The following is a 27,490-nucleotide window of genomic DNA, read 5'->3' as shown; positions in this document are numbered from 1 at the left end:
CAGAATGCCTCCTTGTGCATAAACTGCATGCAGGACATTACCTCGGTAAGGGTGTAGGGCACGAAATGCATGGAGAACTCTAGTTACGCTTCATAGTCTTATGTGGGCGCTAAGACGGAAGCTGCTGCAGCAGAAAGCCAGTGAAAGTGGTGTCATCATCGTTGTCTGCGTAGAGGCCATTGCGGTTTTCATGGACTTGAAGCCAGATTTGATCTCCTTTATTCAGCTTCAGAAGAGAAGAGCCAGAGGCATGGAGGCTTTTGGAAAAATCGTTACTGTTGTACGTATACTGAATGATGTTGCTGTTCTTCCTTAGTGTCACCCACATATCTGTTTTGAAAACCGTAATGTGGTAAGTAAAGAAGTAGAGTCCAGAAAGAGGGGCAGTGAATTTACCCGACTCTGTACTGTATGCCTCTTGGTCATTATACCAGACATGGGGGAATATAATCGGGGAGCCAGGAGTCGGAAAGCCATCTTTTAGGCCCACGTGGAATCCAACTACTCCAGTGAATTGTTCTTGCTGAATAAAAGATCCTGGAGGTCCAACTTTACCTGGGGGGCCAATTAGACCTCTTTCTCCACGTGGTCCTATGAAACAATAAAACAATCTTGTCAGTAAGAATTCATGAAGAATTTATATACACTAATGCAGACCTTCAGCTACATTAAAACCACTGACAGGTGAAGTGAATAACACAGATTATCTCATTACAGTGACGCCTGTCAGGGGGTCTGATAAATTTGACTGCAAGTGAACAGTCAGTTCTAGAAGGTGAAGTGTTGAAAGCAAAAAAAAATGGGCAAGCATAAGGATCTGCGTGCCTGTGATGAGGGCCAAATAGTAATGCCTAGATGATTGAGTCATGGCATCTCCATGAGGTGTTCATGGTATGCAGTGTTTAGTACTTACCAAAAGTGGTCCAAGAAAAATTACAACCATTGAGCCAGCACCAGGGTCGTGGACAGCAAAGGCTCACTGATGTGTCTGGTCTGATCCCACAGAAGAGCTACTGTAACACCAATGGCTGAAAAACATAATGCTAGCCTTCAGGGAAAGACGCACACAGTGCATGGCACCTCGCTGCGTATCCACTGACTGGTTGGAGCGCCCATGTGAACATCAGAACTGGACCAAGGAGCAATGAAAGATGGTGACTTCATCTGATGAATCACGTGGATGACTGGGCACGTGTGCTTTATAAAAAAAAAGCTGGCAGCAGGATGGAAGAAGGTAAGCCAGTGGAGGCAGATGTTGCTCTGGATGATGTTCTGCTTGGAAACCTTAGGTCCTGGCATTTGTGTGGATGTTACTTTGACACTACCACCTACCTAATGATTGTTGCGGGCCACATACACCCCTTCATGGGTATTCAGTAGTCCCTGATGGCAGTGGCCTCTTTCAGCAGGATAAAATGCCCTTCCACACTGCGTAATAATACAAATGATTAAATTATACATTTGTGATGTTCCATGAATGTTAGACTCTAAATGAGTCAAAATAATCGATTCACTTAAATGAGTAATTCAAAAGAGTCAAACCAGTAAAGTGAATCGAAATGCCCCTCTCTGCTACAAGTACCATCTTTTCCACTTCTGGTGATTTATTACTCCCACCTGCTGAACAAAACACTGTGTGCTTTTCTCCTGATTTCTCTCTGTCTATCCAGCCATTTTCTTAATCCACTTATCCTGGGTTGGGGTGGGCGGCAGGAGCCTATCCTAGCAATCATTGGGAGCAAGGCAAGAACAACACTGGGACTGAGAGCTCATCCATTACCCTACTATATACACAGACACAGAATCGCAGAACAACGCCAATTCACTTAACTTACTTGTCTTTGGACTATGGGGGTGAAACTGGAGCCCTAGGAGGAAATCCACATGAACACGAGCAAACTCCATGCAAGGAGCACCCTGGATGCTAACCCCAGTCTCCTTATTGCCATGGCAGCCTTGTTGACACCATGCCATCCTGATTTCCCTAAATCTTTCTGTCTTACTCTCCTGTCAAAAAATTAAATATCGTGATCTGGGGAGCACAAGTACCAAAATACTTTCAAAAGTTGCCCACTAGTGGGGGAGAAAACAAAGTCAAAAACCCTGACTAGAAACCCAAAGGGCTGAGACAAATCCTTATAAAATAAAAGGTTTACTTTAGCAAAAAGGCTGTGCAAAGCTCCAAAGAGCACAAAGGAGATGCCTGAAAAGGCAGAGCAGTACACAGTAAACAAAGCACTGATACAGAATCCCAAAATCAAAAACAGAGCAGAGGTTTAAAAAGATCAAAAACCACAGGAAATCTAAAGATGAGGCCAAAAACAAAGCACAGGCTAAAAAATCTGGGGAATCACAAAGCAATAGCAGAAGCAAAAAGCAAAATAACACTCCACTACAAGTGCATTCAAGGAACCGCCAGGAATTATGGGAGGCCCTCTCTTAAATAGGGTGGAGGGCTGTTCCTGGTGGTGACTGGCAGGTGGCCCCGCCCTTGGGATCCACCCACAAAACACAAGGGCTATTACCTAGGCCACGCCCCTTTCCCAACACACATACACAGAAAAAGATACACAACAGAAACATTAATACAAAGTAATAATACAAAATTAAACAATACTGACACAAAAGACAACTGTGAACACCAGCCAGGGGGAAAATGCTGGCTGAAACATGACAAGATATATCACAATGTTAATAAAAATTTGTGACCCACAATCATCTTAATAATATCACAGAAATGAACAAAAGACTTGCCATTTTGTTGACTCATTCTTATAAAGCAGGGCATTGCAAACTTTTGAAAACGGCAGCCCTCCGGGACTTATCCAGTTGTATTGCATATGTAGTGAATAAAAAATACTGCTTCACTACTTCTTAATTTTTTTATTGAATATACCTACTTAATTTATACATCTATTTCTCAGATACATAACAAGGTGTGTGTGTGTGAAGAATGCGCTTGTTTTCAGTTTTTGCTGATGACATCTTTGACGTCTACATTGATGCAAGTCATTTCCAGGCGCAATGAATTTGATAATTGTAGTTTATTTCAAAATTTGTTTTGATTGCTACTGTCACCGTAAATTCAACTTCACATGTGTATGAAGTCGTGAAAGGGAGCAGCACTCTCAAAGCTTCGGTAGAAAGAGATGGATAGGGCTGTTAAACTGACAGGCAGAACTGCACTCACTGGCCACTTTATTAGGTACACCTGTTCAACTGCTTGTTAACACAAATGTCTAATCAGCCAATCACAGGGCAAGAGCTCAATGCATTAAGGCATGTAGACTTTGTCAAGACGACCTGCTTAAGTTTAAACCGAGCATCAGAATAGGAAAGAAAGGTTTTTAAGTGACTTTGAACGTGGCATGATTATTAGTGCCAGACGGGCTGGTCTGAGTATTTCAAAAACTGCTGATCTAGTGGGATTTTTTACCATCTCTAGAGTTTACTGAGAATGGTCTGAAAAAGGGAAAATATCCAATGAGCAACAGGTCTCTGGGTGAAAATGCCTTGTTGATGTCAGAGGTCAGAGGAGAATGGCCAGACTGGTTTGAGCTGATAGAAAGGCAACAGTAACTCAGATAACCACTTATTACAACCAAGGTATACAGAAGAACATCTCTAAATGCACAACATGTCAAACCTTGAAGCAGATGGGCTGCAGCAGCAGGAGACCACACCGGGTGCCACTCCTATCAGCTATGAACAGGCAACTGAGGCTACAATTCGTACAGACTTAACTAAGCTGGACAATAGAAGATTGTAAAAATGTCGCCTGGTCTGATGAGTCTGATGAGTACGTGTGCAGAAGAAGCAATTTATGGAAACTTCCCATCTCTTCTCAAACTTTTTCAAATAAGCATAACTGTTACACGTTAGTGTTGCTAAAATTTACGATTTTCACAGCAGTGTTAACAATGATTTTCAAATCATCTGACATACTGTAGCTTTTCATACTAATGCCTCTCTGTGAAGACTGCAGTGAGGCCATGATGCATTTGGACTTAGTTAAGAAACTCAAGTCACAATACCCCTATTTGTACCGCACATAGCGCATGCACTGTCTAGGCTTATGCCAGTACAATATATCCACTGCAGATCCTTCATTTTTATATAAGTATCTATAGCCAGGAAAACATCCTTCCTGGGAATAATCGGTTCACAAAAAAACATATCTTCACGCAATTGTTTGTTTCATAGAAATCGTATGAAAACAATCGTTTGAGACAACCCTTGTACTCCATTGGACTCATCCGGAAGCAACGGAAAAAATGTACTCGCCATAACTCTTGATAAGCTGATCTTCTACCACAGGGACATTTAATCGATTCTGTGTGCAACCGTGTTATTGGATGGTGGAATTGATTCAACTTCTTTCAGGGTCATAGATAGATAGATAGATAGATAGATAGATAGATAGATAGATAGATAGATAGATAGATAGATAGATAGATAGATAGATAGATAGATAGATAGATAGATAGATAGATAGATACTTTATTAATCCCAAGGGGAAATTCACATGGGTCATGTCATCAAACATAACTCCACCATCATCTTTTATCGCCTTTCCAGATTGTGCAATTTGCAAACTAATGAGGTTTGAGGCATGCATAGTTTTTTCGTTGATGCTGGTGAAATGAGAAGCTTATTTTTCAATGTATTTAATTTAGTTGTTTTAGTTTCCTTTTGAGAAAGCCTGGACACCTTGTTTCAATATGCCAAAGTAAGTTTTCCGGTCACATACTCTCATTTGTGAGAATTTCACAGTAAACAATGCACTGTGGGCATGGATCTCCTTTGTCACCATTCCATGCCAATCCCTAAGTAGTCAGAATCATACATTCTCACTGTTTTTCGCTGATTTGTTAATTGGGGACTTGTTGAAGGCTTTCCTCTGATTGTCCGTTTCATCTGTGGCCAACCTAAAATAAACTTGGGGGGGAAAAAAGAAATAACAATTTGAGAAACGCTTATTAAATTAACAAAACACTAATTATTTATTTGCACTTACAAATGACTAAGTTGCATCGAGTGGGAAAGAAGGGATCACATGCTAAAAAATCGACGCAAACAAGTGGCCACCTCGATTGATCTAACCAAACACATCGTTAAGTTCACTGGGCTGTGCCAGTAATGTGCCGCATGCTCGTCTGCTCGCTTACAATTTCGAGCTGCAGGAAGTAATGGAGTGTAATTGCTATGGAATATTTAACTCGAGAGTTGACTGATAAGCAATTCCAAGTCGATTTAGTACATATCAGAGAGTAACTATGTAGAGTTGGTGATTCTCATGTGATCCGTAACTAAATCGACTCTGAATGGTCCAACCCTTGACTCTCAGTGTCAACATTTTCGACATTTAGACTGGAATCCCAGCTATAGAGAAGACAGTCCAAAATAGAGAAACATGCTTAACTAAGAAGATGTGAACTTCTGAAATGATGATGTTTATAAACTGTGCAAGCTGAAGAATTTCAACATATGGTGCTCTGTAATGCACAATGGTGGCTAGTGGTGTTCTCGTGTTGTCTCATTTTGTATTTGGTGTTGATGGTTTATTGCACAAAAGTCATCACATTAAAGATTGAGCCATTATTGTAGCAGGAAACCAAGATAAAACAGTCGGAGCACTAGAAAGGATGAAAAATGAAATGGCCAGATGAGTGCACCAGGGTGGCATGCTGTAGGACTTCCCTGTTCTCTAAAAAGAAGCCTCACTTTGCCCAGAGCCTTGGCTCGCTATGCTTTGGGTCTCTAGAACAGCATGTGGAAGGGCGCTGGCATCTCCTCGAGTGCTTCTGTGGCCTTGACCCACCGAGTGCTGTCTAATTTGTGGCCAATATAAACTTCAGATTAGGGTCAAACGAGGCTCTTAATGGCCTGGCAATGTGGAAATGGCTTACACTTGGGGACATGAGGAAGGAGAATGGCACGTTGTACTCAAGATGCACAAATCCAGTTCTGCTCTCACTAGCTTGGTATAACATTTACGAAGTGTATCTTCTGACCTGGATCTCCTTTTTCACCCTTGGGTCCATATGCTCCATCCCTGCCATCTCTGCCCGGAAGTCCTTGTGAGCCTGGCATACCAGGAATGCCGGCAAGACACGGATTGTCCGCCGCCGAGTAGACAGATATGATATTGACAAGAGCGCACAAATACAGCAATGCCACTTGGGCCATCTCTTGAGGATGTCTGTAAAAAAATACAAAATATAAAATGTTGAAACGGGGAGTCAAATTATACAGCTGGATGTGAAAAGTCACACTCAACACTTCTTCATAAAGGTGCACAATAAGGAGAAAGTGACCAAATTGACGTTACTCATTAAGGTCAGTGAGACCTGGGAGCTGCACCACAGCCATTACGTAAAAAGAAAACAAAGAGAATTTAAATAGAAAATGTCACCAATCGTCCACCACATTGACGGCTTTCTGTAAGGACCAGCAGGCAGTGTGTCCTAATGGCTGTGAAGCTGGACCCCACGAGGCCGCAGGCTCAGTCCTCTGCTCCTAGGTGACATGTTTAATCCAGAACTGCTCCAGATCTATAAGATCTATGAGCATCCTGCAGCTCTTCACTTACTGTATTTAGTGCCTTGGGCTGCTGTTCACTATTGACATCATAGAAGGCCTCCGAGTTTTTGCAGGCCTGTCTCAATAAATTTCAACATGTACGCATGTCTGAGCAGTTGCTGAGTCATTGGACTTTTAACCCTGGACTGCCACTTCAGTCTCCATGCCACTCATGGAGACATCTCCCTTTCTCAGATCCACGTTCCCCTTGAGACACTGAATTGAACTCACGTCACTGGATTCCATTGCTTAGTTCCATGTTCTGTCACCGTGCAAAAGGACAATGCCATCATCTCAATGGGTTTCTAACTGCAAGGGGGCACTACTTGTTCACAAACTTCTTCATATCTCAGCTCTTAATCCTTCCTTAAGAGAGCAGCAGCACAATGTGATCAGCAGGACTAGGGCACCAGAAGAGCTCTCCTGTAGAGCGGACACCTCTGTAATCCAAAGGTGCTGAGTTCTGCTGCCATCTCGTGGAGAATATGTGGCTGAGTGGTGGGGTCTCCTAGAGGGAATTCCTTTGCAAGATGTTCTATAGGAGGGTTAATGCAGATTTTTTTTAGAGAAAACTTGTTGCCAGCTTTTTGAGCAATTAATTTACAAACAAATGTTTGATTGAAATGCCTCAGCGGTCATCGCTGCTCTTGTGAAAAGAATGGAGATAAATGCCATCAACTCAGATTGGGAGAGGCAAATTCGTTGTACCACTTGAATGTCACTGACAGAATAAAACTGAATACTGTAATAAAACAAGCGCTAACTTTTACAAGTAGCCAAAATTTACACTGGATGATACAGACTCCAATCAAATGTATGTTTTTATTATATTATAGCAATAATAATAGCAGCTCACTACTCAAAAGGAGGAGGGCCAAGACTCAAACCAGCAACCTTTCACTTATAAGGCAGCAGCTCAGACCTCTGCACCATTCAAGAATACGCATTAGCCTTTTTGTTGATTGACATTTGAGCTTGGGTTTGTAACTCATTGACAGTAACATGTAAATTGAATGATTTTTTTTTTCTTTGGTTATATTCTCGAATAAAAGCGCACGTTTATTTGATATTCAGACTAAAGTCTGCACACATTATACACTTCATGTCATTATTAGTATAAAATTGGAAAAAGTTTCTGCTTTGGGTAAGTGTTCAGCATTTCTTGCATTTCCTTTCATCCTATACATACCCAGATCTTTGTAGACACGGGACACACATAATTCTTTGCATTTATATAGCGCTTTTCTCACTACTCAAAGCGCTCAGCAATTGTAGGTTAAGGGCCTTGCTCAAGGGCCCAACAGAGCAGAGTCCCTATTGGCATTTACGGGATTCGAACCGACAACCTTCTGATTGCCAGTGCAGATCCCTAGCCTCAGAGCCATCGCTCCACCTATTTTTGAAATGCATGTATTCCAAATAACAATATATTGTATTATTTACCAAATACAACTCCAGGCACCTCACACGCAGATAAGGAGCCTTGACTTAAGCTGGGAGAACTTTTTGCCTGAGTTGAGCTCCATCAAGGAGGGTGATGGGATAGCAGGCTGCTTGTGCTGACTGAAACATTTACAAAACAAAAGACGCTGATGGAGAGGTGCGAAGGGATTTAAGGTGGCCTGGGATTACAAGTTTTTTCATAGGCTTCAGGGATTCTAGTGTTAATTGGCTGATGTCTTTATCCAAGACGACTTGCAATATTTATGATTCAATTGTTACATTTCAGTTGGTTTTCCAATTGAAGCACAGGCAGGCTCCAGTTTCCTCCACATCCCAAACACACGTAGGATCACCTGATTGGTGAGAGTGATGGCATTGCAGAATGCTAACAGGCGACGCCGCTCTGAAAGGTGGGGAGCTGCCAACTTGACCAATGCTGACAAGAAGGTCGGAGCCAGGCTCCCATAATGAGGTCTCCAAGTCTGCTGTAAGTTTCAGCTGTAAGGGGACCCCAGTTAGAGAAGCTGGTATTGCTGTGACATTGTTTCATGTTTTGTGACGGCATGCTCACCGTCCTCATGGGACTGGAGGGATAAGAGAAGGAAATGCAATGAGAACCACACTGAATGTGAACTCTAATGGTTTGAAAAAAAAATTTTTGAGGGTTCCGTTAGTAAAAATGCAGGTCAGGTTGGGGCACATGCACCGGTACAGCATATTGCTGCACCCACTACACAACAAAACAGCTTGGGATCCCATTTGGCGACCCCCAGTCAGATATGCAGTTCAGTCCTACCCTCCGGAAATGACCGTCTATCTGCCACAGCCAGGTGTTATGTGGGTGTCCCCTTAGCTTGGTCCAACCACTCTGGTCCTCAACAATGAGGATCCTGTGAGTCGGATCACCCTCAGGGAATCGCGCCACATGACCATAGTGCTGTAACCGACACTTCCTCACAATGCAGGTAATGTGCCTCATTTGGGACTCCATGAGTAACCAGTCATTTAACACAAAGTCAAACCAGTGGCACCTAAGGATTCTCTGAAGAGACACAGTACCAATGAGTCCAGTCTTCATCTCAGGTCACTGGATAGCATCCAAGTCTCGCAACCATATAGCAAGACAGAAAGCACCAGGACTCTAAAGACTTGGACCTTTAACCTTTTGCATAGATACACACCCCTTTCCAGTGACCTCATGACCCCCCCATGCTCACCCAACCCGTGTATTGACTTCATTGGAAGGGTCACCAGAGACATGAATGTTGCTGCCAAGGTGAATCATCTGCCCTATTAAATTGAGTGTCATGTTGAGGAGATGCTCAAGTCACATTCACCAGTCAGGTTATGACTAAAATGTACTGACTGGATTTCACAGCTTTTGTAATTCACTCTGCCTTCCAGTTGTAAATGTCCACCTGTCAATCCGGTGGACTCATAATATCCAGCAGTGATCAGGAAGAACTTTGAAACAGACCCAGGATGCGACCCTAACCATCAACAGCCGCTCCATTCAGAGTTGTCTGTGATGTGGGATGAAACTGGAGTACTTGGAAAAAGAGGCAAGAGATTTGAACCCTGGACTAACCACTGTGACTCTCTTTAGGAGGTCACTTTACTCACACATCTTGAAGGTAACACATGAAGATAGGCAGTGATGCCCAGCAAGTGTGATTTGGATTATGCAGGTCTGACTACGTTCTTTAGTTTTATCTTCTTTGGCCACATTTCATTCCTACATTCTTGCCAACATTAACATTCCAGTGAGGCCTGCATTTACCCTCGACTGCTCTTAAATTCTCTAAGATGAAATAAAAGAAGGTCGGTTCACTCACCTCTTTAGATTTATCTTCCTGCTCCTCCTGGGTGATTTTTCCAAACCTCACAGAGAGCGAGTTCCCTTCTTAAATATGTCCACAAACTGACTGACTGCTGAAGCAACCAGCTGACACCGCTGGTTTAACACAACAAACTCGATGTAATTATTAATAGGGAGAGAAGAATAGAAGAGGCAGGACTGGACAGGCGGTCAAGCATGTGTAAAGCCCCCCACAAAAACACAGCAGATAACATAATCAGGTTAGAAAGATAGGCCCTTGTGTCTCAGGCTCCATGCTGTACTGCACCGCGCCTTTCTTTGGTTAGGTGGACAGCTGACAAGGCTCACCAGAGCTTAGAGACAGCGAAGGAGAGGAAAGCCGGAATCTTCTGGATTGGTGGTGTATGCTGTCCACGCTTGGTAGCTATAAGGACAATAAGGTGCAGCCGGCCAAAGGCAACAAGTCGGCATTGACATTTATTTGTTTTGCAGATGCTTTTGCGAAAAGCAACTTACAAAAGAGGTCAAAAAAATCGATTAAACATCAGTCTGGTGACAGTTTGGGAACAAGTGGTATAGGACTAGGGTACAAAATTGACAACCAGAAGTGAAGACCTCAGAACAATAGAAGCGAGTTACAAAACCTAACAACTAATATCAGCTGGACAGAAAATCGTCAAACAAGAGAGTCTTAGTCAAACAAGAGAGTCTTAGTCAAACACCTCTTAGACATGCTGAGAGAGTCAGAATTTCAAATGGAGATGGACAGTTCATTCCACCAGCTAGGAGCTTCACATGAAGTGAGTCTGGACTGAGATTTGACACCACGCAGAGGAGGCTTCACCACATGTGAGCTTCTGTTAAAAGCCAATTAAAATGACATCTATCTGTCTGTCTTATAGTGCCTTTCTTCTTTATTTATCTATCTATCAATCATATAGTGCCTTTCTTCTTTATCTATCTATCTATCAGCAGACCTGAGTGGTCAAGGGTTGTCACCACCTTCACACCCTGAAGAGAACATTAAAGGCTATGATTCTGGAACAACCTGCTGCTTTGACAGTTTACAGACTAAATATGTGTGACGTAAAACAGAGTTGGGGTACAGCAATGGCTCAGTTTAGCTAAAGTAGTACATCATATGAGAAGTGTAGTGTTAGACCAGCTTGGTGGTGCAAAGCTGGCTGCTTCAGTATGATGGCTCCAGGAGACGGGATTCGAACCCTGATCTGGTTGTGGTCTGTTTTACTTCCTTCCACGTCTAAACATCTGCAGGTTCAGTTGACTGGTGACTGCAAACTGGCCCAGAGATAGTGAGCACTACAACAGACTGGTGCTCTGTCTAGGGGGTCATCCGGCTGAGTGGCTGATATTGTTGCAATGGGCTCCACACCCGATCCTGAACTGGGAGGGAGAAAGGGGTGCAAAGTGAGAACCAAAGCAGAGCAGCTACTTTGGTGTCATGTCCCTCTACAGTATGTACTTACAACAGCTCAAATGACCTCAACATTTCAAAAGAAAGTAAGACGCTAACATATAAGATGAGGTGAATGAATTCCTCGCCATTAGGGAATTTCCATACTACCAGCGTAAAGGCAGAACAACGTGTTTAGCGATGACAAGAGTTCAGCTAAAATCACAAATTTTTGGAAAGAAAACCTGCAGCCAGAGTGAACTTCACAGGACTGAGTTTTCGAATCACCCACTGATTAGCCGCTTGTCACTGCATTGTGCATACAGTTGTAGTCCATGGAGGAAATGTAGGCAAAGACGGGGAGGACTGCACACATTAGAGAGCCTGAACTGGGGTCCACGTGCAGTGAGGCATCGGCACACCCATTTGATATCCATGCCATGGGAACTGGTTTCACCAGAGACCCCACAGCTAAATCAGGCCTGAATGCTGCTTATTCCATTTGGTTTAACCCTCTTGCTGTGCCTCAGGTATGGAATTGTGTGTAAATATGGTTCTTCATTAGGCAGCCTCAGGGCGACATGTAATGACCCGCTTTAGAGTGTTAAACGTGAACAAATCTTAACTCAGAACAGTATCCTTCTGCTATCTAACTTCATATGTTACACGACCTCCTCAGGCAGCTTGCAAGAAGAGCAATAGGACAAACACGAGATAGAATTACACTTTTAATTATGAATTATTACAGATAGCATGCCCAACTTATAAACAAAGTAAAAGGAGTGTGACAAAAAACACCATTAATAGGCGGCTCCTGGCTTATCTTCAGTCTAACTTGGCCTTTGCTACCACATGGCCTTTGAATGAAGTATTGAAACAGGCTCCGTACATGTCTCAGTATGGCTGTTGAGATGGGGTTGTCTTCATCATGGAGAAATGGCAAGAGAGATGGGTGGTCTTCTCTTCACGGCCAGAGTGTGTGAGAGAGAGAAAGGTGGAGTAACCAACTTACACTATTCCTATCACAAATCCTGAACCAATGGGTGCGGGCAACTCCTTTGGCACATCCAACCCTGTCCTGACATGACTGGACCAATGGGGTGTCGTGGAACAGAATTGGAATTCACTTTATTGGCCAGGCACACTAATGGGAACTAGGAATTTGTCTCGATAGCAAGTCAAGTCAAGTCAAGTTGGGGAGCATGCACTGGTACAGTGCGTTGCCGCACCCACTACACAACGAAACAACTTGGGATCCCAGTTTGCAAACCCCCAGGCAGACACGTGGTCCAGTCCCACCCTCCGGAAATGACCCTCTATCTGCTGCAGCCAGGTGTTACATGGGCGACCCCTTGGTCTGGTCCAGCCACTTGGTCCCCAACAATGAGGATACTGTGAGTCAGATCACCCTCAGGGAAACGTGCCACATGGCTGTAGTGCCGTAACTGACACTTCCTCACAATGCAGGTAATGTGCCTCATTCGGGACTCCATGAACAACCGCTCATTCAACACAAAGTCAAACCAACGGTACCCAAGGATTTTCTGGACAGACACAGTACCAAAGGAGTCCAGTTTCCGTCTCAGGTCACGGGATAACGTCCATGTCTCGCAACCATATAGCAAGACAAGAAGCACCAGGACTCTAAAGACTTGGACCTTCGTCCTTTTGCATAGATATTGGGAGCACCACACACCACTTTCCCGCGACCTTATGACCCCCCCATGCTCTCCCAATCCATCTACTGACTTCATAGGAAGAGTCACCAGAGTCATGAATGTCACTACCAAGGTGAGTAAACCTCTCGACAAGGTCAACACTCTGTCCGCAGACAGACACACTGCTGATGGCTGTGCCCAAGAGGTCATTAAAGGCCTGGATCTTGGTGTCTCAATAGGATTAGTGAATAATACAAGGACAACACAGAACACAAAAGATAAAAAAGAAGAAGAAAGATAAAATATGATGCAGCATACAAGGGCAATGCAACATATAGAAAGATAAAATAGGAATAAAAAACGTCCAAGTAGTCCAGTGTGTAGGTCTACTGAGATACGGAGTGGAAGCTCAGACCTGATTAATCAGAATAACAGCATGTGGAAAAAAAACAATTTAAGTGACGTGATGTTTTAGCTTTGACTGCATGAAGACGTTTGCTGGAGGGAAGTCTTTGGAGCAGGTTATGCCCTGGGTGAGTAGGATCAGCAATGATCTTTGCGGCCCTCTTCCTCAGCTTGGACTCATGTAGGACTTGAATGTGCGGTAAGTTACCTCCTACAATCCTTTCACAGGGTTTGATGATGCGGAGCAGTTTGGCCTGAGTCTGAACAGAGGCAGCACCAATGGAGTCAGAATGGACTTGATGGCTGTGTAGAATTGGACTAATATTGCTTGAAGAAGACTGAATTTCCTCAGCGGATACAAGAACATTGTCTGATTTATTTCTTAATAATGCATGTGATACTATTGTCCCACTTAAAGATCTGGGGCAGCACAGTGCCCAGAAACGTAAATGACTTTGTTGTCCCACTAGCCGAGCCATTTCGAGCAAGTGATAGGTGAGCAGGTGGCCAATCATAAACTGCCACATGTCAGCCCACCAGACCAGTTTCATACCAGTAGGCAGTGGAGGATGGCTTATAGAATGAAACCATACACCCTGGTCCAGATGGCACTCTTCTCATCAATGAAACTCTGGGGGTACAAATCTGGCAGGTCCAGCTTCCTGACTCTTTAACATTACAAATAAAGACAATTCATCAACTAATGTGCTACAAGTTACTCCTTTTACTACTTTTAAAGAGTGATCAGGTTTATTCCCAATTGATTTCTCTGTGTGATAAGTGTGACCAGTGTCAACTCGCTCATCTGTGAGACATGTGTGTCAAGTTAATGGGTGACTGAAACTTGTGCCAGTATGAGCGAGTGGCTGTGTGAGTGGTAGTGTCCTGTCATGGATTGGTGATCCATCCATAGCTCGTCTATACCTTTCATCTAATGTGGACAAAACCTATTCCCAGATTCTTTGGAGTTAAAAACGGATGGATTGATGGGATTTCTAGTCAGCCTTTTATTTACAGTATATATTATTTCTGACATCTTCCAGAACACAATTCTAACATTGCTGGGCCATATCTTTATATGATGCATGACCAGCAAAATGTTCTTATGTTTCAAAACCTTGCTGTATTTATTCAGTGGATTTGGTCGTAACTGCACTACGTCATCATTGAGCTGCACGTCTCGTTTTCATTTATCGTAGCTGGTTTGGAAAAGCTCCTCCAATAGAAGTGCGACCAGTTTACTAAAACAAACCAGTAGTGGCGGTTATGGAAGCACAGCTCGGGAAGGACAGGGTCATTTTGTCTTTGGTTTTACGCACCACAGATTGCTTTTCTTGTGGCACAGTTTGCAGTCAGCTGGCTACATCTATAGGTTTGGGCTCCAGACACCCTGCCTTATTTATACAACATCCTTCTGTGGAGAAGACCAACCCAAAGAGCGTTAAGACTGACTCCAATGCTTTGGATTAAAACAAACCACCTTTATTATGACGCACCATTCTCTAGTGAACACCATTACAAGTATTCAATTGGTCACATGTACAGTTAGGTCCATAAATATTTGGACAGAGACAACTCTTTTCTAATTTTGGTTCTGTACATTACCACAATGAATTTTAAATGAAACAAGTCAGATGCAGTTGAAGTGCAGACTTTCAGCTTTAATTCAGTGGGGTGAACAAAACGATTGCATAAAAATGTGAGGCAACTAAAGCATTTTTTTAACACAATCCCTTCATTTCAGGGGCTCAAAAGTAATTGGACAATTGACTCAAAGGCTATTTCATGGGCAGGTGTGGGCAAGTCTGTCGTTATGTCATTATCAATTAAGCAGGTAAAAGGCCTGGAGTTGATTTGAGGTGTGGTGCTTGCATGTGGAAGATTTTGCTGTGAACAGACAACATGCAGTCAAAGGAGCTCTCCATGCAGGTGAAAGAAGCCATCCTTAAGCTGCGAAAACAGAAAAAACCCATCCGAGAAATTGCTACAATATTACGAGTGGCAAAATCTACAGTTTGGTACATCCTGAAAAAGAAAGCAAGCACTGGTGAACTCAGCAACGCAAAAAGACCTGGACATCCACGGAAGACAACAGTGGTGGATGATCACAGAATCATGTCCATGGTGAAGAGAAACCCCTTCACAACAGCCAACCAAGTGAACAACACTCTCCTGGGGGTAGGCGTATTGATATCCAAGTCTACCATAAAGAGAAGACTGCATGAAAGTAAATACAGAGGGTGCACTGCAAGGTGCAAGCCACTCATAAGCCTCAAGAATAGAAAGGCTAGATTGGACTTTGATAAAGAACATCTAAAAAAGCCAGCACAGTTCTGGAAAAACATTCTTTGGACAAGATGAAACCAAGATCAACCTCTATAAGAATGATGACAAGAAAATAGTATGGAGAAGGCGTGGAACAGCTCATTATCCAAAGCATACCACATCATCTGTAAAACACGGTGGAGGCAGTGTGATGGCTTGGGCGTGCATGGCTGCCAGTGGCACTGGGACATTAGTGTTCATTGATGATGTGACACAGGACAGAAGCAGCTGAATGAATTCTGAGGTGTTCAGAGACATACGGTCTGCTCAAATCCAGCTAAATGCAGTCAAATTGATTGGGCGGCGTTTCATGATACAGATGGACAATGACCCAAAACATACAGCCAAAGCAACCCAGGAGTTTATTAAAGCAAAGAAGTGGAAAATTCTTGACTGTCCAAGTCAGTCACCTGATCTTAACCCAATTGAGCATGCATTTCACTTGTTGAAGACTAAACTAAAGGGTTTTCAACCAAGTATTAGAAATCAACATTTTATTTCCAGTTATTTAATTTGTCTAATTACTTTTGAGCCCCTGAAATGAAATTTTTATGCAATCATTTTGTTCACCCCACTGAATTAAAGCTGAAAGTCTGCACTTCATCTGAGTTGTTTCATTTAAATTTCATTGTGGTAATGTACAGAACCAAAATTAGAAAAAAGTTGTCTCTGTCCAAATATTTATGGACCTAACTGTATGTGGTGGGTACCCAAAAATAACTGGAATTGAAAAAAAATTGTTTTTAATCATTTTTATTTACTGAAACTCCTTTAAAGTACTCCCCATGTGAATGGATGCACTTCTCCAAACAGTTTTCCCCATTGGTAGAAACATTTTTGGAATTGCTGAAGAGGAAATTTGTCCAATGCCTGTGACGATTTTTGTTTGACTTCCTCCACGGTACAAAAACGCTTTCCTTTGAGTTCTTTTTTCATATGTGGGAACAAGAAAAAGTCGCACGGCACAAGATTAGGTGTGTAGGGAAGGTGGCAAGAACTCCAAGACGCACAAGTCAATTCAGAAAGCTCTTCAGTAGTCTGACGACAATCTCCGTAAATTGCATTGAGAATGTTTTCAAGATTTTCGACATTCCTAATTGTGTAAGGTCGGCCAGATCTTAGTTGGTCTTCAAGTGACATTTCCCCTCGTCTGAAACTTGAAAACCACTTGTAGACCTGTGTTTTACTTAAAGCTTCCTCTTTAAAAGCAGTTTCAAGCATCACTGCAGTTTCAGCTGCTGTTTTCACTAAGAGAAAACCAAATTTAACGCAGACTCGCTGTTCTTTATGATCACCCATCACAAAAATCGCGGAACACGTTTAATAAACACCAAGAAAAATCGACACGGAATGGCGTACAAAGAATACAGAGCACCACCACTTGGCCACTCGCCACATAATACTGTAAGTATATAACTAGCGGTGAGTCTAGATTGCGTGCCAGGTACAGATTCCGTTTATTTTTGAGTACCCCCTCGTATATATGTGTGTATATTTTTAGAGGTCCCCATCTGTGTGAAGTCTGCAGATTCTTCTCATATGTGAGAGGCTCTCACTCCGAGTACGGGTGCTCTCCGTGACCCTAAAATAGGCGGGTTTGGTAGGACGGGTATTTTTCACAATCATGTCATCAGCTGTCTTAGATAACATACTCTGGACTGACAGCCTTCTGGTTTAAAATGAACCCTTGGCCACTAAGCTGTCAGAACTCAGCATGGCAGACTTGCTTGTTACATTGCTAAAGTAATTCCTATTTCGATTTAATGGCTGTTCCTTGAGATTTGGCTCTTCCCTTTGTCTAATTTTTTTCAAAGGTGTTAATCTGCTGTTTTTGTAAGCTGCTGGCAGTCACGTGCCATGTGAGGCGGGCACCAGCTGCTTTACTTATACAGTGCACCCAAATGTACTTTACAAAGGTCATTTCCAACACTTTTTGCATAGTCTGTGAAACACAAAAACAGATTAATTGGATGAAGCCAACCTTGGCAGCCCGAGGCCACGTTATTAGCTCACCACCCTCTGCATGATTAACTCAACTCAGTACCTCGTGACTGCCAGGCTAAGCCAGAGAACGACCACAAGAACAGAGGAACAGTGAACCTGCTGAGCTGTGCACCCTGACCTGGAGAAGCCATCACCAGAGTGGCATTTATACAAAAAGGCTTCTCATTTTCTGTCATCTTCTTCCTTTTCACAAATGCGTTCCACAATTGAGTTAAGAGAAAGTAGTGGGGATGGGCACCACAACTATAGCAACAACATGTATTTCTCTAGCACATTTTCATAGCTCAAAGGGCAGATATTCTGTTTAACTACAGGGAGATTCACGCCAAAGAGGCCCAGAATATTCTACTGTTAGGGTGAAGCAATCTGAACCAAAAAATATGCTCTATACCTTGACGTATGTGTAATCGATTGCATTACATGCGATGCTGGAAGTGGTTTCCGTTTTCTGCCAAACACGTTTTGACACGGGGCTCCATGTTCCTGAACATATCGGTACAAGCATCTCAGGAGGAGCAACAGCAATTTCACGTTGGATATTTTCCTTCAAATCTTCCACGGTGCGAGGCTTGTTCCGATTGACTTTTCCTTTGAGCATACCCAAAAAGAAGAAGTCTGGTGGTGTCAGATCTGGCGACCGTGGTGGATAAAGCCCGTTTGGAATTACCTTGTTGCCGAAGAAGTGCTCAGTTTCTGCCATGCTCCTTGCTGAGGTGTGACATGTTGCTCCATCTTGCTGGAAGTAACCTCCCGTTAACTCACGATCATCCAGTTGATTCATGAACTGTTCAAAAATGTCCAGATACACATCGGTGTTCACGGTGGTGTCAAAGAAAATGGGGCCTATGATACGCAACCGAGACATCGCACACTATACACTGACTTTTTGATCATGGAGAGGTTTTTGGTGAGTGGCAAAAGAATTTTTAGAGGCCCATATACGGGTGTTTTGCGACAAATGGAACCACACCTCATTCGAGAAGCATGTGATATCCAATATTCCTTCGTTGTCCCTCACAAACGCCTGGAGCCAGTGACAGTATCTGACTCTTTTCTTCATATCACTTGCTTTGAGCTCCTGAATGACAGTGACACAATATGCATGCCATTTTGCTCTTTTTGCAGCTCTCTGACATGTTGAATAAGACCTTCCAGTCTCCTGTGCTAGGCATCTCAGAGGTTCTGTAGGCGACTACTGCAGCCGATGTTGCATGTCATCGATTGTGTTCTGCGACATTTTCGGACGGCCCCCTGTATGAAAAGGGATCAATGATCCCATCGTTTCCAGTTTCCGTACCATCTTGTGAATAACACTCTTTGAGGGTACGTCACAAACAACATATTTCTTCCTAAATTAACTCTGACATCGCTTAAACAAATTGATGACCCAATAGGTTTGCACCATGAAGACGCGCTGCTCAATACTGTACACCACCATCCTGATGAGAAGTCGAGTGACCAAGTGAAGGGGTATGGGCGGTATGCACCCAGACATTGCAACGGAGGTTAAACATCACGTCTTGGTTATCTGCTTAATCTGAATCCTAACCCTGCTGCATCAGGCACAAGGCAGGAGACAGCGCTGGACAGGCGGCTAGTCAATCGCAGGGCCCACCCTCACACACCCACCTACACCAGTTAACCTTAACATACATGTCTTTGACGGCATGTCATGAAAAACTGGAGTACCTGGAGGGAAAAAGCATCTGGTCGAGCATGGACTGTGGAAAGCATCTGCAGTCGATACACGATGCTGTAGGATTTGTTGGTATCGGTTGGAAGTGACAGTTGGTAATGATATAAAGGTATATAAAAAAATAATTCAAAGCTGATTTAAAATTGATTATAATCACAGCATGGCACTGGCAACAATGTCTAAACATCAGGATTACTTCATCACATTATGAACTTGAGTAAAACTCTACTGGAAGCAGCATTATTATTATTACTTATTATTTGACTGACACCTTTATCCAAGATGACTTACAATATTTGAGATACAATTGGTGGCATTTTGTTTTCTTCTCCAGTTTGGAGCACAGGCAGGTGACTTCCTCATGGTGTCAGCAGTGGGATTTTAACCCAAAACATCCGGATTTTGAAAATTCAAAGCCTCAACCACTACGCCACACTGCCTGCCTACCAGACACGTCGTCCTCAGTCTCATCACCGTACTCTCAACACAAGTAAAAACACGAAAACTGCTCATTGGTCACTCCTTCTCAGTGGAGCTCAGTCTCATAATCCACTCTTTTTTCATCTCCTCAGTATTGTGTGTGCCCTCTCCATGCCACAGAAAGCACATAATACCCAGAGTTCATAGGTTTTGCAGACTTACTGCCACATGCAGGTGGATGATGGACCAGCCTGGGTCAAAATCTCGTGATCTGACCACAAACATAATGTGGTGTAATTATTTCAGATTTAACAGAACACAATGAACCTGATCAGCATGCAATGCACGACACTATCTGGTGCTATGCTTCTCACTCCATAGTTTATGTAAAATATAACAATTCAGGATAGCAGCAGAGTGTTGTACCGTGTTACCCGTTATGGAGACAATGAGAAGTGAAGCAAAAGGACGCCTTAACATTTTGCCTGCAGAGGGGGTCTGAGTTGCCTCAAAAGCTTGCATACGGTATTCTGCTCAGTTAGCCAATCAAAGTGTCATTTTGTTTCACTTCTCATTACAATGCAGGATTGAAACTGTCAAAAGTAGCCCAGGTGGTCCCCACTGGGTCCGATCTCCAGGCAGACTCAGGCTCCTGGTGTCACCACGCGGCCCATGGCTCTCCATTGAAGTTCAGCAACTTCAAAGAGAGCAACGCATTTCACTGGCTTCTATTTTCAAAGCTGGCTAACTAAAAGTGGAGTAAAAGTTACACATTGACCAACTTGCATTAGTTATCAATGACAAATTTGAAGGATTTTAATATGTGTTTGTTTTAAACTTAATGGCTAACATAACTGGTATCTTTGGCACAATATTGTGGTCAGATCATCATCAATTGATTATCCATTAAAATAAACATCTGCATTTTAAAGGTCATACGTTTTTATAAAAAGCGTCAGGAAATGGAAGTCCAAGCCTGCTACTAGAACATAAGAGCACAATATGTGTGAATATGGTGGTGCTGGAGGGTCTTGAAGCCATTAAGAAGACTAACAGAATGTCAGGTTATACAGCGCCTTGATGTGTGGAGTACAAGTCCAAGGAGGTTCTGCTCAGGCTTTATAACGCACTGGCGAGGCCTCATCTGGAGTACTGTGTGCAGTTTTGGTCTCCAGGCTACAAAAAGGACATAGCAGCACTAGAAAAGGTCCAGAGAAGAGCGACTAGGCTGACTCCAGGGCTACAGGGGAAGAATTATGAAGAAAGATTAAAAGAGCTGAGCCTATACAGTTTAAGCAAAAGAAGATTAAGAGGAGACATGATTGAAGTGTTTAAAATTATGAAGGGAATTAGTACAGTGGATCGAGACTGTTATTTTAAAATGAGTTCATCAAGAACACAGGGACATATTTGGAAACTTGTTAAGGGTAAATTTCGCACAAACATTAGGAAGTTTTTCTTTACACAAAGAATGATAGACACATGGAATAAGCTACCAAGGAGTGTGGTAGACAGTAAGACGTTGGGGACTTTCAAAACTCGACTTGATGTTTTTTTGGAAGAAATAAGTGGAAAGGACTGGCAAGCTTTGTTGGGCTGAAGGGCCTGTTCTCGTCTAGAGTGTTCTAATGTTCTCATGTCTGGCAGGACAATCTGCTGTGCTTCTCAGACGAGCCCCAGAAGCAACTTTGGCTCACATTGCTCAAACATTTTGGGCTTCTATTGTATGAGATGGGGTTTTTAAAAAATAATAACATTATAGCTTTTCTTGATTGCTTACACACGATTACCAAACGTATTAACTAAAAATGCCAAACCATACTGCCATCTACCAAAACTATAAGCATTCTTCTCCTATTTTGACACATGATTCAGATTTGTTTCGCTTTTTATGCCAAACTCTCCACACACACACACCTTCAATCTCATGAACTCAAGTCAGCACAGAAATACTGAAGATTTCAACAAAACATTCATAACCCAGTTACCATACAGTATTACCGAGCGTACCATCGTACTGTAAGCTAACAGTAGTAACATAAAGCATCCCGTTGAGAACTGAAGAAAAGAGAACACTAAACATCATCTCTCCACCTAGCTGTATCTGACCATAGGGCCTTGTCAACATCACAGGGAATGTTTTCATTTACAAGGCAACATGGGAAGAATCTTCTGGAGTGACGAATCCACCTTTGTATTGATGCTGCATCAATCTGGTCACAGTTCTCCTCCAGAGCTTGAATGAGGGACATCTGGACATACGGCCAGAGATCATACACCTTTCACCACCATGCTGAGAAGAACTTCTCGATGCGGTTTAGTGGGAAGGTATTGGACTTGGAATTGTGGTTGTTGTTGAAACCAGTTTTGGACCTCCGCCGAATGATGAAAAGATACATTGTCTCAGATGGCAATGTATCACATCTGGTCCCTTTGGCCTGCTGCTGTGATAATATTGTGTAATCTGTTCAAAAATGTAAGAGTGAGGTCAGTGTTGTAAGGACCCAAGTTGGCATGGCAGTAGAAGACCCCATTCTGTGAAATAGCAGCACAAAGGGTAATGTTACCCCCACGTTGCCCTGGTACATTGACAATTGTGACGGATGGACGGGGCCATATGTCTCCACCTGGACGCTAGATGGCAGCCTCCCTGGGTTGCAGCGGTGCCTCGGTCTCCCCCAGGGCTTCATCGGGGTTGAAATTCTGTGCAGCTCTGTGGGGTTCCACAGGCGCCACCAGGGGGTGCTGCAACAGGAGCTGCTGGCCCCTTTTGGGCATTGGTATCGCCACACCCAGAAGTCCAGCCGGATGTCGGCAATGAAGCACCTGGAGCACTTTGCGCTACAATTTTTGTATGAAAATGCGCTATATAAATAAATGTTGTTGTTGTTGATAATAAAAGGAGCCAGCGACCACCACTCAGTCGGGTGGAGGAGGACAAGGTTGCCTGGGAGGAGTGGTGGTGCAGACGAAGAGTGTTCTACTTTGGTGTATTTGTGTTACTTTGGGACTGTGTTGTGCCTGTGGGGATTACGGAGAAGACGTGCCCCACAGGTGAAGAAAAATAAAAGATTTCTTGGTTTTTATACGTACCTCCGTGTCCAGTCTGTGTCACGCGTAATATCTCTTGGTTACACAATAGCCCTGTGGCCAATGATGCTTCTTCCCTTCTTCTCACTGTTCTCAGGTTAAATCCAGCCTCATCAACGTATATAAACTCATGCCGGACTTCCTCCGCATTCATTTGCAAAACTCTCTGCATTACAGTAAAAGATCACATTGTGCAGGTCAATATACTGTAGGCCTGCTATACAGTAAAATTACAGTAATAATAATAATACATGTACAGTTTCAAAAGGTTATATGTGCCGTGCACAATACCACAGTCAGTGAACACTACTTACCTCCACATATTCACCCTGTCTGAATTTCTCTCAAATGGCACTCTATACAGTTGTTTCATCAGAACTTGACGTTTTTTAAGGATACAGGATATTGTTGACAGAGTGACTTGTTTTGCTCCTTGAGTGTCAGGTTTTGCTAATTGTGGGAAAGTTTTAATTTTAGTGTGTAAACAATCACAAAACACTGTAAACCTCACAAGTGTGGAATGTGATGTACAGAGAGTATTTCAGTCCTCTTTTCAGAAGGCCAGTGCTTCACCGTAGAACTTTTTAGCTATTTGTAAGTTTATGTCGGGTACTTGTTGTCACTTCTCAGGGAACTGGCCGATAGGCAAGAGATATCTTAGCTAAGATTCATTCATTCATCATACCTGCTGTTCTGAAAGCCTTTAGCTGACTGAGGAGTCACTACATCTTGTCTTTGTATGGTGTGAGCGTACATGCAATAGAACAATCTAGATGAGAACAGGCCATTCAGCCCAACAAAGCCTGCCAGTCCTATCCACTTAATTCTTCCAAAATAACATCAAGTCAAATTTTAATGGTCCCTGAAGTCCTACTGTCTACTACACCAACGTCTCCTCTTAATCTTCTTTTGCCTAAGCTGAAAAGGCGCAGCTCTTTTAATCTTCATAATTCACCCACTGTGGCCCTGGAGTCAGCCTAGTCGCTCTTCTCTGGACCTTTTCTAGTGCTGCTATGTCCTTTTTGTAGCCTGAAGACCAAAACTGCACACAGTACTCCAGATGAGGCCTCACCAGTGCATTATAAAGGTTGAGCAGAACCTCCTTGGACTTGAACTCCACACATCAAGGCGCTATATAACCTAACATTTTATTTGCCTTCTTAATGGTTTTGAACACTGTCTGGAAGTTGATAGCGTAGAGTCCACTATGACTCCTGAATCCTTCTCATAAGGTGTACTCTCAATTTTCAGACCTTCCATTGTGTATTCAAACCTAACATTGCTACTTACTACATGTAATATTTTACTTTTACTGACATTAAACTTCATTTGCCACAAATCTGTTCAATCCTGTATGCCGTCCAAGTCCCTCTATAATGATTCAACAGATCTGAGATTATTTGCCGATCCACATTTCTTGGTATCATCAGCTTGTTACTTATATTTCTATCTAAATCACTTATATATATTAAAAATAGCAGCAGCCCTGTGGAACACCACCTCTTAACGTCAGCAAATTCTGATAAAGCTCCTTGCACCATCACCCTCTGCTGGGAGGAGGCCTATCAGAATGGGTTCTAAAACATTAAACATATTTTTGCCAATATAAAAAGACATTTTACATCTCGCTGTATTTGGTTCACTTTGCTGCACTTGCATTACAATAAGGGCATCTAGTGAGAATGAAGCTGCTTTTGGTAACCATAAGCTGTTACATTCCATAAACACACAAGTCATATGAGAAGCCAAGGTGAGGCTAACAAACTTCTTGTCACTGTAGCCTCGGTCGACCTGTGCTTCATTTATTTTGAGGCCAACTAGTTTTGGCAGACCTCAGTTTTCCATATGTTCCATACTATGCGTCGTATCAGGAATCGTGTCATTACCTGTGCCACTCAGGCGCTGGCAAATGCTCTTGAATTCTATACCAGTCAATGAATATCTGCAGCACGGTGACTGCATATACAAGAGGCTGACCGCCATCAAGATGCATTCACAAATTCACATTTACAGGGTGATTGTATTTATAAAGCGACATTGTGTAGAAATGTGCGTACGCCTGGTTTTATAGCTCTTGAATTTTTTTGGTCTTTGGCTCAGTGGCTTATTTTTTCATTTAATAGTATTGTTGGCTGTGGGGTTGTCTCCACACTCCTCTTAAACTTGGACCTGTCAGTAACTTACCTGAGAATCAGCCAAGTAAATAAGGACACACACAGTCAGCGGATTGGTGGTACAAAGTGGTTAAACACTTTAATTTTGAGCCAACAAACAAACAGTGTTCCAAAAGTACAGTGCTTCCATAAATAAATAATCCAATCAAATGGTGTGCAAAGTGGGGGTTAACAACAGTAAATATTCCACTACAAACAAGGTTAAAATCCCTGGCATCCTTTTAAAGCAGACATGAGCCTCGGTGCCAATTCCTACAATCTGGAGTCTCCTTCGCTTATTCCATCAGGACACTGCAGCACGACTCGACGCTTCTTGGCAGCTTGAACCCAGAGCCGTCGAGAGTCAGAACCGAACTGAGCCAGGACACACACACACACACACACACACACAGTCAGGTGGCAGGTGTAAAGTTCCTCAGTGCTTTCATTCTAAACTAAAAAGTGCATCCATTAAATAAAGAGTTAATCAATAATCCCACTAAAGCAAGTGTCCAGTCGAAGTTAAATGTTAATAAATAAACAATAAATGAGGTTAAAAATCGCACCGGCAGAAAATCCTTCCTTTAAGAAAGCAACCAACACCTCCTCCTCCTCTTCTTCTTACCCCATAACAGTCTTGCAGACAGCGGATGTCCTCCCGACAGGCACCGTCAACCCCCATATTAGTCTCGGGTCCTCGCCGCCAGACCTTTAGGTGTCCTTGAGGTGCCATGCCAAGCTTTGCTCACTCATCTCACACTGCCAAAGGAGTGTTTGGTCACTTCTTCTCCCAGACAGCTCAGCAGGAATGACCCTCAGACTCCTCTTGAGCACCGGCTGTGCGCTCCTTTCTGCCTGCCTCGACTCCACGTAGCACCAGTTCCTCTACCTTACCCGCCATTTCCTTTTACTTCTGCTTTAACCTTCCGTCCTCTCGATTCCCTTTTACGGTGTGTCTGAGCGCAGGGGCTGCAGTCACGCGAATAGGCGATCAACCAAGCACCCCAATCAACCGCAGAACGGTGCGTGCCAGTTCTCATGTGCCCCTGTGCCCGCCTGGAGCCTACATGCATCAAATTATTCATTTAATTTAAAAATGCCACAAACCTCCTCTCATCCCAAATACTGTAGTTTGTTTTATTAAAAACAACGACGTGCTTATATCCTTTAAATGTTCTCTGTGTTTTCTTATGTGACTTTTTAGTTCACTGAAAGCATAGTTTTATTGTGTTTGTTAGGGCGAGGGGGCCTCATAAAAGTTTGGGTTGGCCTTGCCAATGGGTACAATCCGAGGTGGCTGGGACAAGAGAGGGCCAGAAGGTTGACTGCATACACCAGCGTCGTGACCCCACCGAGAGACCGAGGAGGATAAGCAGGGGAGACGAGAGAGAAAGCACACTGGGGAAGTCAAAAGAGGGGAGACGATCCTGTCTTCGATGTTACTCTTGGATTTAACAATTTATTGGATTTATCTTCACTGCATTATTTGTATGGATATTTGCTAATGGCTTTCTGCACCGCACTTTGCAATTATTTGGATTGTTTTAATTAAAAATGCAGCAGAACTTCTCTTGTGAGGCCTCTTTTGCCCTACTCCATCTTGGTTCCTGACTATTGAAGCTTTGGGAGATGGAAGATGTCAGGCTGTTAGTACCTGGGGCATTATAAGACCTCCTGGCCAGGTAAGGAACTGTCCTTCATCCTGACCAGCATGCCAGCCTGACCTCATCTTCTATAGTAGTATGGTGTGGAAAGTGTGGTGTGCAGCCAGCACCCTTACTCGGCTGGGATGCCTGCTTTATGGAAGGACCAGGGGAGAAAGTGGGCTCAGGGTATTATCTCCCCCTGGATTTCTAGATGCCAGTACCCAGGGAGTGTTGCAGCACCACAGATTCCCACAGGGCTTAATGGGAGTTGGAGTTTGATGGCTCAGCCTTGTTGGGTTCCAGGGGGTACCACCTGGGGACACTGACAAGCCCTACTTTATCGGGCTTCTGGACCACCAGAAGTACTCCTGGGTGCAGCATGAAAGAAGCCCTCTGCCTTCATGCCAGGAGTCAGAGTCGGGAGGGAGAAGACGAAGGTTGCTGGAGGAGGAGTGGAGGAGGAAAGAGAGACATACAGACAAACAGAAGAGACAAAGAAAAGAAGGCAAAGGGCCATGTGCTTAATCGTGCTTTATTATTGTACAGTGGTGGGAAACACTTGTGAGGGAAGAGTTTCCCACAACCAAATAAAAGCCTGTGTTTGTGCTGGACTTGTGTCTGCATCTGTTTGTGTCGGGTTTGGGGAGCTGGAGCACCCCCTGCAGGTCACCAAAGACAAATTCCATTTTTGGAGTGGACATGATTAAAAAAAATTCGATGGGTTATATTGTAATACTTAAGTAACACTCAATTAGCCAATAACGATTAACATGAATATCATAGGTGAGATAACTCAGAGTTGTGCACTTGTTCATGTCACACACAAATATGGAGG

The 27,490-nt window shown here is 43.2% G+C and overlaps 1 protein-coding gene across 1 annotated transcript in view; it reads right to left on the bottom strand.

Annotated features, from left to right (window-relative positions):
- Positions 1 to 27,490, bottom strand: part of c1qtnf9 (C1q and TNF related 9) — a 49,978-nt gene continuing 22,488 nt past the window's right edge. The window contains exons 4-6 of the mRNA XM_051926592.1: positions 25,904 to 26,072; positions 6,015 to 6,202; positions 1 to 591 (exon numbers count right to left, since the gene is read on the bottom strand). Of these exons, the coding sequence (XP_051782552.1) occupies positions 110 to 591; positions 6,015 to 6,202; positions 25,904 to 26,072 (839 nt within the window). The 3' untranslated portion in view covers positions 1 to 109. The remainder of the gene's footprint in view (positions 592 to 6,014; positions 6,203 to 25,903; positions 26,073 to 27,490) is intronic.

Source organism: Erpetoichthys calabaricus, chromosome 4, assembly GCF_900747795.2.
Source record: "Erpetoichthys calabaricus chromosome 4, fErpCal1.3, whole genome shotgun sequence".
Lineage (NCBI taxonomy): Eukaryota > Metazoa > Chordata > Cladistia > Polypteriformes > Polypteridae > Erpetoichthys > Erpetoichthys calabaricus.
Note: the sequence above shows the minus strand (reverse complement) of the source record. Positions and strands in the feature narration are given on the sequence as shown.